The sequence below is a fragment of the Etheostoma cragini genome, chromosome 20, assembly GCF_013103735.1.
Source record: "Etheostoma cragini isolate CJK2018 chromosome 20, CSU_Ecrag_1.0, whole genome shotgun sequence".
Lineage (NCBI taxonomy): Eukaryota > Metazoa > Chordata > Actinopteri > Perciformes > Percidae > Etheostoma > Etheostoma cragini.
The window spans coordinates 4,880,075-4,896,539 of record NC_048426.1 but is presented as its reverse complement, the minus strand read 5'-3'; the positions used below and the strand labels follow the sequence as shown (position 1 = coordinate 4,896,539).

Sequence of the window (16,465 nt, the reverse complement as noted above, 5' to 3'; positions counted from 1 at the left end):
CAGAAGTTCAAGCAGCAATTAGACCTACGACTCATATGTATGTTTCCAGTGGCGGCGCCCTCTAGTGGCTGCAGACCTTATGACGGGAGCAAAGCAGGAAGTAAGGTGACAAAGTATAAGAGCGCCAAATTCCAAATGTGGAGGCAAACAAACAGGATTTCCACCCAGTAGACCAGGGTTTGTGTCTCAGTATCATCACGTTCTGCGTCATGTGTGTACGGAGGAGGCTTAGGGCCAGAGAGAGTGGGACTTCATTCTCTTCTCAGGACGCCATTACTCCACAACATCTTTACATTGCAGATGTTTTTTTTACTGCTATATTAATTACTTTTATTAATAATTTATAAATAAAGGTTGAGTATAGAACTACTAACAATCAGGGAAGGGGCAGGACTCCTACGCTGACTGGAAATCCATTTGCTTCTTCAAGTCTTAAAGAGTTTTAGAACTGCAGAAGGATTAGAATAATTGTTCCTTCTGTCATTTCTCATCCTGTGTAATGGCTTTAGTTTGCGTAGGTGTAATCTTCAGCTCTATAATGATATGATTTCAGGATCTATCAGCATCCATCAAACTGAACATCTGCAGAGATCTTAAAAAGGAAGAATTCCATCCCAGACATTATTCTTGAATTTAGAAAGATCCACTAAAGCTTGGATTTTTGGTGCATTCGGGGAGTAATTTCGCAAATGACATTCATTTTGCTGCACCCACAATTTTCTTCTTCTGAGTGAGTAAGCGATATCCTGGTTTCCCAAAGCTTTTAAAGTCTCCCAGAGAAGAATCTCTGCTGCCAAATGAGAGTGAGCCACAGTGATTCGTGCCCAGTTGGTCAAACTACAGAAAGACAATAGCTCACAAACAGATCCATTAAGATACAAGCTGTGACTGCATTGCATTGTGGTCTGTTTTCTGTTTCTCTGGCAGAGATTTCCCTTTGTATGACAACTGATGGCCAAAACCTGATTTCAGATGTTTAAGAGATGGGTAGAATTTATTTTGTCAAACTGTACTTTGAACACACTTTACCGTCAATCAAGAAGTGTATCCTAAGTGTATTACGTTGGTTTTTGTCTTTCAAATTGAGACTGGGATACAAGTCAAGCGCGTGGGAAGTCTTCACCAGCCAAAACAGACCTATGGGAAACATTCCCGAACATCATGATAATAAATCCCTTGCTACTGTAGCACTTTGAGATATCATTTGAAATGTAAAGGGCATTATAAATAAAATGAATTATTATTATTATAATTAGTCTTATACTGTGTATGAATTAGAGATCCATTCCAAAAGGGACCAAATGATGCGTAGACCAGATGGAAAGGTAGGTCTAATCTCAACCCCAAAATAGAGAACACAAATACCAATAGCAGCATGTTGGTTCAGGAATTTGGTCACAAAGAGCCGCCAAACTGAATTTGAGTGATTCCGTGAAGACCTCTACTGGACAGTCATGTAAATGAATGCGAGAGAAGTGAGCCGTCTGCAGCCTTACCAGAGGCAACCAGGCCGAAGGTGGCGATGACACCGCTGCGTTCTGAAACCCATTGTTTCCGATGGCTTGCGCCACGCCAGGATGGCATTTTGCAGCTCTGCTCAAAGTTGAACCAGGATAAACTTTGGGCACAGCGTAGATGCACAATTAACGCAGCGCAAAACCGCGTTTAGTAAAGGTTACGATCAGACAGCGCGTCTGCAGGTTGCAAAACGCGAGGCGCACGCCGCTGACTTTTTTGTTAATGACGCCCCGATTAGACCAGTTGCATAATTTTCAACTGGTATTTATCTGTGAAGGTAAATGCGTTATCTCAGCGTTTTCCTTCTCTAAGTTGAGTTTTTTTTCAACTCGAAAAAATGTGCGTTATAGCAGGTTGTTAGAAAATAAGCATGTTGGAATTAGATTTTGGTCTTTTGTTTTAGAGGTATCCTGTATCCTGTTGGAGGGAGGTTTTGACCTGATGGTGGCGCTACATGGCAATATTTCAAGCTACCCATCACTTGGTAAGCTCACATGTTACGTTTGGTTGGTGGATAATAACTACTGCATCTCATTTTATTTACATGCTCCAACAAATCCTCCATCCCTCATGTATGTGTTTGTAATAATAACCCTAACCCTAGCTTGCCTGTCGACTATGTTCTATGGGAAAGTAAATGTCCATCAGAATCAGCCTCTTCACAGCTGTTAAAAAATCAAATGTTGCATAGCCTTGCATGATATTTTTTATATATATGTATATATATATATATATATATATATATATATATATATGTGTGTGTGTGTGTGTGTGTGTGTGTGTGTGTGTGTGTGTGTGTGTGTGTGTGTGTGTGAGACATGTCAGTAAGATAAATAGATCAAACTGACAAAGAGCAAACTAATATGAGGTGTAGCCATCATCACACTCAAATCCTCAAATAGATTATTTTCTGCATTAATGGTGGGAGGTCAGATTGCCTGAAACTGCTGCTGAGTTGTCCCTGAGCAAGGCACTTGCCCCTGATTCTTACAGGGGGTCCACTCAGTGGCCAACAGCAGGGAAAACAAGGGGAACTCCAAGCGGTGAGGAGCAGGTTGGTACAGGAACCAGGCTCAGGAAAGACTCATTTAGATAAAACAGCATAGCTGAAGCTATTAAAACTGCATTCTTTCTAAAATGTTCCAAAGCCAAACCTGATTAGCATATTGCGACAGAGGTCTCACGTCTGATTTAATGCTAATTAGTGTTGCAAAGTTATTAAAAATCATCATTATTTTCCAGTCTGTCAACAGCAGAGAGACAAAGCTGAACGAGTGTGACATCACGATAGACATCAACCAAGATGGAAAATAGATGTTTCATTTTAAAGTGGCTTGGTGGGGAGTTTTTAGAGCAAGTGAAACTGCAAATAACAATGTTTTGTTTCAGTTTATACTTTTTTTGCGCATAGATATTCCCTATGCAGGAGAACACTTCATCTAATAAATCACATGATGATAAATCCATTATTTTCAAGCTTATCTTGGCCTATAGGCTTCCTGGATCAGAAATGTCGACATCCCTGGCATCCAAATTGTCATGCAGGACATCGCGGATGTTATGAAACTAATCGAAGAGGGCAAATGAATTCTGATATGCTCGTCATTCTATCAGGGAACACAATCTACCAATGTTCTCTTCTGACCCCGTGTCTGTCGGACTGGGTCCGATTTCGCCTCTGGGCCTGGCTACTGGCTGTCAGGCATACAAAAATATTTTATTTCTTTCAGATTTGCATCGCCACTTCCAGTAAAGACACCAGCTAGTGCCCTGGTGGTCTGGCGGTTTAAGGCGCTGACCGTGAACCGCAACATCCTTAGGGTCAGGGGAGGTTTTTTTTGCATTTGTCATTACCCGTTTGGCTCTCCTCATTTCCTGTTATAGCTCTACTGTTAACTGTCAAATAAAGGCATGAAAAGAAATCCAACCAGCTGATAATTTAACTGAGAGCTAATGACCCCCAACACAGACAACAGAAGATGTGTTGGGGGTCCCTGACCTGTTTTCTGCTACCCGTCCATTCCCTCACACTGCAGATAATAAAGCAGCAATGACATGAATCTAGTCATTTAAAACGATTTGAGGCTTCCATGATGGCTCCCGTACATCTATCTTCTTTCTTATTAAATTTGATTGATTGTTTGTTTGTTTGTTTGTTTGTTTGTTTGTTTGTGTGTGTGTGTGAGAGAGAGAGAGAGAGAGAGAGAGAGATGTGCTGCTGCACTGCAGGGTTTGGGGGCTCAGAGGTTTTGGGGGGACCATGTCTAAATCTCACCAGACCTGAAAAAACTTCTGACAAAACCGACTGATCTGCCTCCTGAGAATAAAAAGTCTCCCTGGGGTGTTCACATCAAGAGACGCCGCCACACTGTGCATGAACGTAGTGTGTGTGTGTGTGTGTGTGTGTGTGTGTGTGATATTTATATATGCGTACACACTCTGGAGCACAGAACTCCTCCTTTGCATGCAGATTTAGAAAACTGATCTCATAAAAGTACAGTTCCATTTTTTATTACTTGAGCTTTTCGCAGCGACGCTGCTGTGTCCTTAATGAAACTTGGAGCGTGCTTCAGAGCGACGCCCGCTGGTTAAGACTGTCGTGTGTGGTGCTGGGGCCGGGGATTACATGTCACTGTGCTGAGTGGACTTTTATGTGAACTAAACTCTGTTATTTCCTTAAAGCCTTCTTGTCGTTCCGGCTTTACCCAAAGTGCATCCTGCCATCCCTGATTCATGCAGAGGAATGTAACAAAAAAACTTCATTAATTCACCGACATGTTAACAAAGCATTAATCTGAATATTCTGGCGGCATACCCGGGCGGTGCATAGACACAAGGCGGATTCTGACAAAATAACCATTTAAGGGTTCACCCGACATCAAACTGTTTCCGTAATCAAAAATAGAAATTATTCTAAGAAGCACATTGTTAATAAATATAAAAACATATCACAAGGATGCTTCTTCATCACATTTGGGAATCAGTGTTCTTACTCCTAATTTCCACCGGATGTGGAACGGCTGCGGATCCGCTCCAGAACAACTGCTGTTTGTTAGGTTTCCATTAAAGTCAATGTGCGTGCTTCCAATGGCTGCGGAACGGCTGCGTCCTGACTCCGCCCCAGCTCCGGCGGTCCCCAGCCCTCCGGAGCAGATGCACAGAGCTTCTATGTTTGCCGTACGCCGGAGAGCTCCGCAGCAAGTCAGCACACGTCAGATAGTGTGGGACAGGAAGTCGAGCCCAGACACAAATAAAACATCCGGTTAATTTTCAAAATAAAATAGAGCGTGCTCACGGCGTATCACATCTCCCTGCACTGCACCTTTAAAACACAACACAGTGTTTCCCCCTCTACTCCTCTGGATGGAAACAAGCTCTTGTTGGCTTTGTGGTTCTATTCGACGTGATCTCGGAAGATCTCATGGGTTCTTGAGACTTCAGCTGTCAGTCATGGCCGCAGCCGTTCCGCAAGAAATCCGGACCTGGTGGGTGTTGATGGACAGCGGAGCACGCAGCCCATCTGCAACCGGTGGAAATTAGGAGTTAGAGGGCGAGGAGAGAGCAGTTTCACTTCTATTTCATCTCACAGGCAAAGAAAAAAAAGAAACCTCCGTCCCTTTCGATTTCTCCATTTTTAAATAATCCATGCACAATTCCTTTTGTTATCAATGTTTATAGTGCTACCAGTGTGCAAACCCTGAATGTCCACATAGTAAATTATCAATGAAAAATATTCATATGTACAGTGTAGCTCAATAAAATGTCACTTCTCTTTAAATTGAATTTGCATGCAGTCAACTGCATAATATACAGGCAATGAGGACGTTCAGTAGTTGTTTCTTTGGCAGGCCAGAATCCAGCTGGACATGCATAGAGAGGTATGTACAATCACAAAAACAAAGAGGATAACTGGATCCAACAGAGCATAACCTCAAACTGACAATCGTGATCATAGTAGAACAATGTGCCATGTGTAGGCTCTATGTTCCAGGACACTCTTTCTACCCCTGGTTAGGCTCTCTTCAGAGCCCTTCGTCCTTCTCTGAGTCTGGAGAAACAGGCCTAGAAACAGTGAAAATGTCCTGACGTTGGATTTTGGTTTTGGGTGTGGTGGAGGCAGACAATAACCCCGTGGGCGGCCGCTTCTTGTCTGAGAGCAGTTTGATAATTTCCGCTACCTGACTCTCCAGGGAGCCCAGGCGGCCTCCCAGAGTCTGTATGTCCCCCCGGAGCTCCAGCCGGGTCTCGTGCAACGCGGCCTGCAGGGCCTGTTCCGGGATGGGGCAGTAAGGGTGAGGGGATCCTGCTCCTCCAGGTAGAGGGCTGTGGAGGAGGGGGGTAACCGCAGCGGGGGTCCGGGCCTCCCCCGCCCGGTCTATCCGCAGCTCACTCTTGGTGATGCCGCTGTCGCAGGAGTCCGTCTTGCGGAGTGGATTGTTGCCGGACACCCCCCCTTCCTCTCTATTGCCAGCGCCTCCTGCATCCTGACCTTTACCCTCCTGTGAGAGCATCTCCACGGAAACTGCCTTGACGTTGTTGTTTAGCCCGTCCTTCCTGGCCTCTGCCGGCGCCGTGTTGTTTCTCAGGCGCATCCAGCCGCTGGCCCTGACGGCCGGCTTGGCCGGCACGGGGCTGGTGCTGACTTTGAGCCTGACAGTCTGCTCGGCTCCGCTTCCAGTCGAACTGGGCTGCAGCTCCATGATATCGCAGTTGTTCTGCTTGGTGGGGGGCTCTCCGGGATGGCTGTAGGCCAGCGAGCTCTGCATGGGCGTGACCTGGGACACGGTCAGCACACTGCTGCTGGGCGGGGCCCCGTTCTGCATGGAGGAGGGCGGGTGCTGCAGGCTGAGCGGCAGTGAGTGCTGCAGGCTGGAGTGGCCCAGCTGCAGGCTGTGGGGGTGCAGGTGCTGTTCCACCTGCAGCTGGTTCTTCTCCAGGTCCAGGTGTGAGGCGGCTGCCGCTCCCTGGTTGCGGAGCTCCTTCTGCTGCTTGAACTTCTGAAAGAGCTTGCGGACGGGATGGTCCTGCGGGATGGTGAGCTGCACCTCGTTCTTCGCTCGCTGCCTCTCCTCTTCCTCCTTCTTTACCTCACTGATCTTGCGGAAAATTATCTGCATGGGAAACAGAAAAAAACCACACGTAGCTTATCAGAATGCTATGAATAATAATTCTCTCTCTGGCGTTTCCCGCTGAGCGCTGCCCATTAATCAATCGAGATAAAGGTTTTTTTCTACAACAATGAGAAGAAAAGAGGAAGCGTTATTATTATGGAAATCTGTCAGTCCGTCTCACGTGGGCCCATTCGCATGTCAAAGATCTCTCTGCAGTGCACTTAGGTACTGCAAAGTGTAGCTGGCTTCTGGATATCTGAGTTCAACTATCCATCAGTACTCCTACACTTCGCCTGTATTATTCAGACTAGGTCTGGCGCCATTCTCTCCTGGCTCCCCTTACTCACTAATAACATTGGGATGGACAGAAATCCCTGCCAGGCAGGCAGCCGGCCATCCAACTGGCAATTTAAGTGTTATTCTTAGTTTAAATGATAATGCTCCCAAAAGCTGGCAAGCTGAAGATGGAAGGGAGGGGAGTCGCCTACCTTGCTTTCAATCCATAATCTACCTTCATCTATGTGTACTTCCTGCTCATCCAGCCTCTTCTGCAGAGAACTTCCTGAGACAAGCAGCTACAGGAGCCTTTCATTTCAAATTCCCACGGCTGCCTGGAGGCATAACCTGGGAGATGAACACCCTTAATTAAATTAACTATGACATGTACAGTGTGGTTTGATTAAAAGGGATTCAAAAGTTAGCACTGGCGCGGTTGTTTTTTTAAAAGGAACAATGAGTGCGCTGTCTTCGGTGACGCTGATGTGACTGGATCAAATACAATGAACCTCCATTACCAAACAATCACTGTGTATTAACTTCAGCAGCTGCAGTCCCTTCCTGTTGGCATGTCAAGAACCGAGCACATCAAACAGTAAAGTGAAAAGGACTTCCGCATGGCACTGTAAAAATACCCATGACTATCATATAACAATATGTGGACGGGATGTTTATGCATGTTTTATTATTCTTCCATTAAAGCATGGCTTTCCTACATTGTATTTATTTATCTCCAAGGGTTTATTAAATAAACCATTGCCCACCAATGATTGATGCAAGTAAATCGAAGCATCCCGTATTGTTGACTTTGACGGATCTATCTCCTTTGTTTACGTTTTTTAAATCTCAATTTGTAAAGCTACAATTTATGAATTAAGTAGAAGTGATGCAGTTGAATCCAAACTGCTTCAATTTCTTCAAATGTTGATTTTTGGGAGATTTTCAACTTACTGTTATTGTATGGCAATAATTGATGAAGCTGACGTTTTGAAAGGAAATGGAGTTGGACATGAAGTGGCAGCACTGAAGCAGACCTCTGCCGAGCCACCCCCTATCTCACAATGTATGTTAATGCCGTGGGAATTTTCCAAGTTGAGAAAGCCATTTTTCCAACACCCCGTAAATGCAGCACAAATGCCTAATCTCGCAATATTAATCAATGAAAAATCATTTTAATAATAATAATGTGAAGTAATTACTGTAACTATTCTGACTTGGGTTTGTACACTGGATGACACGACATGTTGACACTGGATACATGTACAAATGCTTACATCCAATACCAACGTTTTTAACTTTGAACATCTGCACATGGCAACAACATCAGTATGCAGTGTGTTGATCCAGGTGCTTGAACCAAGGAGCTCTGTTTAAGATCTCCTGACACAATCAGTACAAAGAAATGCTGCTGCTTTCCTTAAATTAAACTAAACTTGTTGGGCTACATCAGCCCCACTGCATTTTACCCAGATCCATCGCTATATACACTGGGGCTGCCAGTCACAGGGTTTGAAACACAAGAAAATCAGTTGGCATTGCAACACGTCTTAAAGCTCCGCACATAGAGTGCTTTGACCATGTGGCACCGGATAGAGTGGCCTGTCACATTTCTCCCATTTAGTCTAATTTCTTCTGACCCAATTATTCTGTCCTTCTGTCTCCTTAACAGCCAGCGCTCACATATGGAGCCCCATTCACAGTCTGAAGTAGCCGTCCGCAGTGACACATGCACAGAACAACACAGCATCATGAGTAATGCTGCTCAATGGGTCTCTCTCTCAGTTCCTGAGAAGTGAGAAGTCGTAAGAGGAGGCGAGATAGATAAATGGCTCCTCTGGAGACACTTGGATGAACAGTTGTCACATTAACACAGTGAACGTCTCTATGAATACTACAGACGTTACTTAAAGAGCAGCATCACAAACCCTTAAGATGCCTTTAGACGTACTGTATAACTGAAAGTTTGAGGGGACATTATGGCTAATTGTTGGACCTTCAATGACATAACACATTCATTTACCTAATTACCTGAATAGGTTATGAGATTATGTTAGATTATAAATTATGTTAATTTTGCCATTTTATTTGCCTGTTACTGAATTATTCTACTGTTCTTGCAAATTTAAATTAAGTTAACTGGTGATTTTTGTTGTTTGAGTTCTTCACCTGTTAGCTAAATTACACATGGCTGTTGATTCGATATCATAGCGATTGTTGAACGCGGATTTTCGGACCTGCCCCCACTGCTAAAAATCCTCAAGGAAACACTGTTTTGAATACTTGCTTAAGTAAAAGTACAGGCCTCATGTTGATCAAAATGTTTATTCATCTCCAGCATCAAAACTACTTGTATTAGATTTCCTCCTCTGGGGCTTCTATTAGAAACTTTTTGTTCACACGAAGAAATCACGTACGCTGTTTTTCCCGCACATGGTGGATTTATAAAAGGCGCGAGCAGTCACTTGAACGTTCAGTGAAAAGTGCCGGAACTCACCAAACACTACAAAATAAAGTGTCCACTTCAGTTACTGGCATACGTCTGTGACACTTTCTATAAAAATAACCTAATCATCTCTGCTGATCCAACGCTGTAACAATCTACAAAATAAAACCGAAATCGCGACAGTCAGCTCCACAAACCTGTGTCTCGGAGTGAGAAAGCAGAATCGCCTCCTCACTCCGAGAAGTGAGCTTTCTGCCAACAAAGCTTTCTGCCAACCAAGCTGGTAAACTGCAGGTTCCCATTTAGGGACAGGAAATGTCTACTGGGTGACTCGCCTCAGAAATCGTCCCATCCGGATACATGAACCCAAGATGGCGAGGCCTTTGCCCCCAAACCAGAGGCTTCAAAACGCCAGTCCACAACCATTGGGTGACGCCACTGATGCCATGTCGACTGTTTTGACAGTCTATGCCTTCAAATACCAGCTTTGAGCTTGTAACGTTCTAATATGCTTTCTCTGAACAAAGCGATTACTTTAGGGATCTCTATGGGTAAACTTTTTATGTTGCTGCACAATTTGGAGTCATTATTTCCTCTCCATTTTGCCCTCAGTTTCATGTACCTCATCTGAAAATTAATTTGGTCAAATGGGACAAATAGATGGCATCTTAATTAGTGGGAAAAGACAGTTGTTCTTCCCTCGCCTTATTTATTTGGCGTGAATTCGTCTCAGGCATCAGCAATGACAGAAGTGCCACACTGGAGCTGCACCAAAAACAATCTCAATCTCAATCACAGATGAAAAAAGTCGACATATTTGCGTCGTAGTGAAAGCAGGAGCTCTGTTACAGATGCTCCCTGCCAGCTCGGAAACACCTGTGTCCGCTAAGTGTTCTGAAATACAGGCACACGTGCTACTTCAAAAAGGGTTTGCTTAAAAAGGTACCAGATATTGTGTGAGTCAGTCAGCCAGACGGTCCCAGAAGGCCACAGGTCTGAACCCCGCAACCGCAAAGGTACAGTAAAGAGGAGGGAAGGTGTAACGCATGACTACAAATGTTCAAATTTTGACGGGTAGTGTATCATTTTGTATTAACTTGTTTATCTATTAAGAGGTTATGTGTGCTTGATAAAAATTCTGACTGGATGGTTCATGGTTTAACTAAGAAAATGAAGGAATAATAACTTGATCGGCAAATGTTTTTGTTATAGTTTCATTAAAGACTCATCTCATCACTTCCTTTTATATAATTGTAGAGTATACAATTCAAATGAAAATAATTGTATGTATAGTTTGTATGTAACTATTAATACTCCCAGTCTTCTATGATTCTCATTCCTCTTTGGTAATACAAACATATTTTTTTGTTCTTGTTTGACATTTAAGCTTAGATGATTTTGTTACATATTCTTGTGTAATATTCATTCATTTCCATCAGTTGTGTGTGTCTATATTAGCATATTTGTTTAGATCCCATTATTTCAAACAATGTGTGAAGGACCTCTGCTGCACAGAGTGCTGCGACGGCTGTAAGACTAAACACATACGCCCATTATTTTAAGAGGCATGGATTTGAACAAAATCCTGGAAAGGGATCACAGTGACAATCATTCAATCCTGTCTTGACACAGCACAGACAACAGCCAGGTCAGACCTCTTCAACCACTTAGATTACATTATACACTCATTGATGATTATTTATCACAAATCTCATCAGCAAAAGTCAACCAGACAAAATCAAGGTATTTGGTCAAGAACATTGCAATATTTGATTCTTCTTCATATCGCCTCTCACTATGCTATGCTTGTTCTTCTGGTTCACAGTGACAGATGTTATACCTTTAACATTAACAAGACAATGTTTTAAATGCACTTCCCTAAAACAGAGAATACAGATGAGAGTAGGTATCATTCACTCCTGTGTCTTCTGCTGTCTCAGCCGCAGAGCGCTGTAGGTGCAGCGGCGCTCTAACCAGCACACCATCGGAAATCTATTTTTGTCTCAGACTTCAAAGCTGTCGTCGGTTAAAATATAAACTGCATCCCAGCGTCGATGAAGCTCTTCCCAGACTGGGAACGAGTCTACAAGTCGCCTGCATGTACGTCGGCTCTGTTTAAATATTTAATATTTAATTAGAGCAGAGCAGAAGGAGAGCGTCAGGGTTTATTTAGGGTTTCACAGAGAGACGCCGCTCGGGCTGAGTAATGCCTTCATTTCATACCAGGCCGTGATATTCTGACTGGAGGGGACCAACGAAATAGAAAACAGTACACACTGTAAATCTGGGCAGAAAAAGTGCCAGAGAGGAGATATTATGTAATATTACAAGCAAGTACAGACAGACAGCATATGATATATAGAATTGTATGTATGGGGAGAGATAGAAACAGAAGGGGGTGTAGAATAAAATCAACAAAAAGGAGATGAAAATGGGAGAATGCCACAAGTAGAGCGGAAGGGAGTAAAGAGGGAGAGAAGAGCAGAGGAATGAGAAAGAGGGAGAGAAAACGACTACATAACTGTGTGTATTATGCTGAATCGGGCTAGATCAAGAGATACAAATATATAAACTCTGAGCTGAAATAGATAACTAGGCAAAAAAAAGGAAGACAGAAAAATTTGTGTTCCGTGTGAAAGAAAAAGTCAATGTTGACTACGTGGTTTCCCCGTGGATGTGATGAAAACGCTCCTTAGGGCTGTGCAGCCTGAAATCAGCTGTTCTCATCATATTTGATGCGTATAAGACTGTACTTTACAAAGCATACTTTTTTACAATACTATTATGGTCATGAAAATATTTTGCTGAAGCGTTTTTAAAGCCTGATAGGCTGCTGATGGGAGGATGGATGGAGAAGAGTAGATTATAACAGATCTGATTATAACCATCTCTTCCGTCGTGTAGGCTGTGTTATCCAACATCATCATACAGCAGAGACCAAACTGTACACACAGAAAGAAACTACTTGATCTATAACTGCACGTCAAGTTGAAGGCATGAATAATTATGAATTCTTCTTAGACAGTGTCAGCCACATTTTTATTTTCAGTGCTGCAACAAACTTTTCACCCTATAAATAAAGTTAGTAATAATGATATATAGAACATCATTTTAAGCCCCCACAAAAAAATTGGTTTAAAAAAAGTTGGAGACCTACTGTTGGCACAACCGGCCTGAAGAAATGAGAGCAAAAGAAATCTGTGTACCCTGAATATGACCAGAGAGAGAGAGAGAGAGAGAGAGAGAGAGAGAGAGAGAGAGAGAGAGAGAGAGAGAGAGAGAGAGAGAGAGAGAGAGAAAGAGGGAGAGAGGAGGATTTCCACATCTTGACTACAAACTCAATATTAAATGTGGCCTGCGAGGAATCCACTGCAAAGCATTGTGGGTGATGATAACCTTCAGCCTCTTTACTCTGAGCACTTTTTATTTGGATAGTTCCTCAGCTGATGTCACTCTCGTCCATCTTCCTCTCTGCGCCGTCTCTTTTTTAATGGCATGTTGTTTATGCAGAGCTGCCGGCGGCCGCTCGGCGCGCTCCCTCACTCATTCATCACTGTAACCGTCCGGCAGGAAGCGGCTGTGTGTGAGTGTGGAGAGAGAGCGTTGTGGCGGGGTGCAGGAATGACAGAGGAGCCCATTAGAGAGGAGCGTGACTTGTTTGTGTAACGGGTCACAAAAAGCAGCCAGCAGACCAACACAGGCCAACAGAGTGAAAGCTGAGACACATTTCAAGCAGGGAGACAGCATTCTCAACTCTTATTTAGACATGAAGGATAGATCTGGGTCTCACATGTCCAGACCTTCCTCCACAGCACTGAGGAGGAGGGTCTGGCTAGTCCAAACAGCATTCTGGGATGAAAGAAAATGTGCTCTGGTTTATCTGCATTTCTTTGAACAAATCACAATTCTCTTGGGCGGTGCTAAGCTCCGGACGGAGCCACGGGGCCGCTGCTAAATAGTCTTAGAAAGGAAGTTGTACTGGTTGAAGGTACTTTAAGAAGTAGTTTTAGTTGTCAACAGAAAAACTTAGATTGGATAGATAGATAGATAGATAGATAGATATATAGATAGATAGATGGATAGAGACAAAGGAAGGGGACAGAGGTTAGAACACAGAGATAGAGGACGAGGACGGAGGTTAGAACGCCAACACGGAAACAGAGGACGGAGACAGAGGTTAGAATGCTGAGACAGAGGACGGGGACGGAGGATAGAATGCCATCAGAGAGACAGAGATCGGGGAAGGAGGTTAGAACGCCATCACAGAGACAGAGGAAGGAGGTTAGAACGCCATCACAGAGACAGAGGAAGGAGGTTAGAACGTCAACACAGACACAGAGGACGGGGACGAAGGTTAGAACACAGACATAGAGACAGAGGACGGAGACGGAGGTTAGAACGCCGACACAGAGACAGAGGAAGGGGACGGAGGTTAGAACCACGACACAGAGACAGAGGAAGGGTACGGAGGTTAGAACCACGACACAGAGACAGAGGAAGGGGACGGAGGTTAGAACCACGACACAGAGACAGAGGAAGGGGACGGAGGTTAGAACCACGACACAGAGACAGAGGAAGGGGACGGAGGTTAGAACGCCGACACAGAGACAGAGGAAGGGGACGGAGGTTAGAACGCCGACACAGAGACAGAGGAAGGGGACGGAGGTTAGAACGCTGACAAAGAGACAGGGCTGGTCATTTGGCTGAAAGAAGGGACATCCAGCTAAATTTCTGGGGCACCGGAACTATCCCCGAAATGAAACGCCATCAATATAGACTTTCATCAACATAACAAAAAAGAAGGTAATTTGAACGCAAACTACTTTCTATTAAATGGACATTGATGTGATTGTTTCCACCTTTAAGACAAGAAATCCTTAAAAGGATATTTTGAAATGTGGTTGGTTGAGCTCTTTCTCCATAGTCAGCGTGTTAGCTCCAGTAGACGGCAGTCGGCACGCCCCCGTCTAGAGAAATCAGCCACAAGTAGCAACACGGACGCTGAAAAATGTCCTGCTGTGGACGGGGAAAGCATTTCCTACTGCAGACACTCCACATGAAAGCAATAACGGTGTGCCTTGTATTGTGAAGCAGTCAGGGAAAGACAACGTGATGGTCTCCCAGCAGACAGCAACAGTTAGAGATAGGCTGGGGGACATGGTGGAGCATTTAGAAGCTCCAAAGACAGATAGCTCCTTTAGCAAGAGACCAAAAATAGAGCTCAAAGAAAAAGAATATTGGACTTTCTTTCTTTAGGTGGACACAAACTCCACCCAGAATGAATCATTGTGTTGCTCTCCGTCTTCAGGATGTGAAAGCAGGGAAATGTTTGCTAACAATTCAGCTTCAAAGGTGTTTCTGCTGCCCTCCAAATGGCCAACAAGTTCCTTAGGGCAGGTTTTAGTACAGAAAGGACAAAGCAAAGCAGAAGACAGGGGACTCTGCCCTGTAAAAACTTTCCGGTAATGAACAGATGTTTGAGTTACCCAAACCAAATGTTGCTGCAGTGCATGATGTGTGTCAACATGCCCCACCATTCAGCTGGAATGAAGGCCAGGTGTGTGTTTGTCTTCTCCAATCCGACTCATTTTGACTAAGATAAGCATCCAAAACCGTGTTCATTCACCTGACTCTGCAAGCTCTGAAGTATTAGAGATATAATTACATAAAGCCAAAGCCAGCTCAGCACACTGAAACACATCCAAACACTCCCGTCTGCAGCTGCCAAGCAGCGGCCTGTCAAACGGTGTAAATTATACAAAGTACGCAGCGTAATAAAACATTATATAACTGCAGTGGAGGCGTTTTTTTGGGCTTTTATGCCACATTAGCTGCAGCTATGCAATAACAAAATGAAGAAAATGCGTTGCAGACACAGCTGCTTGAGATATAGGTTTATGGTATTCAAAAATCATTGAATAGGTTTAAAGTTGTCAGAGGGGGAGGACAGATCGGAGGGGGCTGAGACAGACAAGGGGTGGAGGTGGGATTGCAGTCCAGTGGTTTGTGATCGGAGGTGAAGCTATAGTGCGTATTTTCTGTCGCCCCCATGAGGAATTCTAAGAAATAACAACAACACTGTCCGCGGGTCCACATGATACAATGCTTTCATGACAGCTGCGTCCCCCCCTCCATGCAGTTTCTATTAGCCAAAGAGGACACAGAGGATTAAAAAAAACATGATGAACTCTTCAGAAGTGGTCATTATCTTCACTACAGTTTTCTGAAAGTTTGTGTCAACTCATTTGGCTTTAATATAACAGACGTTTATTAATATCAAAAAGTTACGGGCTGAAGCTCTAGACTGGTAAGACAAAACTTGAGTATGTTGACAGTCTGGTCCAGCGGGAGAAAAAGTCAGGAGTCGGACCTCATTCCGAAGAAATGTTTTTTGTTGTTGTGCCTCAAACAAAAAGTCTGTTTATTACGAAGACGCACAAGCAAAAGGAGCTTGAAGAAGTTGTCTCTAACGGCCAGTAGCAAGACAGGGGGGACAGAACGGACAGGGGGACAGGAACTCTGGTTGGTAAGAAGTGTTGATATGATTCCAGACGCTTTTTTTTTACTGTTGGGAAATCATAGCAGAGGATTTTGACTTTAAAGGTCCCATTTTGTACTCATTTTCAGGTTCCAAGTTGTATTATAGACATAGTTTGCATGTTAAAATGCTTTAATGTTTAAAAAACCTATTATTTTGTCTGAATGTACCTGTATTCACCCTGTCTCCTTAGCAGCTGTCTCTTTAAGTACCCTTCCCAATAAGGCTCAATATATTCCAGGTCCTTTGCATCTGATTTCTCGGGTTGATTCTAGCCGGCTGTTGACATACAAATATGAACCTGAAAATGAGCCGAATGTGAGATCTTTAAAACTGAAAAAGACATGGACATCTCACTTATCTACGTTTGAGTTTATTAGAATCACTAAAACCACCACTGCATGATCAGATTTGAAAGCCAACCCTATTAAAAAAAACTACAACATGATCAATAATCAAGCCCTAATTCGCGTCGTGGTCTTCACAATTTTATCTTTGTTTCTTAATTGTGTAGAGGCAGAAAGGAAACGGGGGAGAGAGAGAGAGAGAGAGAGAGAGAGAGAGAGAGAGAGAGAGAGA

At 43.7% G+C, this 16,465-nt stretch overlaps 2 protein-coding genes across 2 annotated transcripts in view; both read right to left on the bottom strand.

The window, feature by feature from the left end:
* Nucleotides 1-241: 241 nt before the first annotated feature.
* galcb (galactosylceramidase b) overlaps nucleotides 242-16,465 on the bottom strand; it is a 379,778-nt gene continuing 363,554 nt past the window's right edge. Inside the window, exon 18 of the transcript XR_004654839.1 lies at nucleotides 242-301. The gene's annotated coding sequence lies outside the window, so the exon portion shown is untranslated. The remainder of the gene's footprint in view (nucleotides 302-16,465) is intronic.
* kcnh5b (potassium voltage-gated channel, subfamily H (eag-related), member 5b) overlaps nucleotides 4,875-16,465 on the bottom strand; it is a 149,485-nt gene continuing 137,894 nt past the window's right edge. The window contains exon 13 of the mRNA XM_034858488.1: nucleotides 4,875-6,629. Coding sequence (XP_034714379.1) covers nucleotides 5,541-6,629 — 1,089 coding nt within the window. The 3' untranslated portion in view covers nucleotides 4,875-5,540. The remainder of the gene's footprint in view (nucleotides 6,630-16,465) is intronic.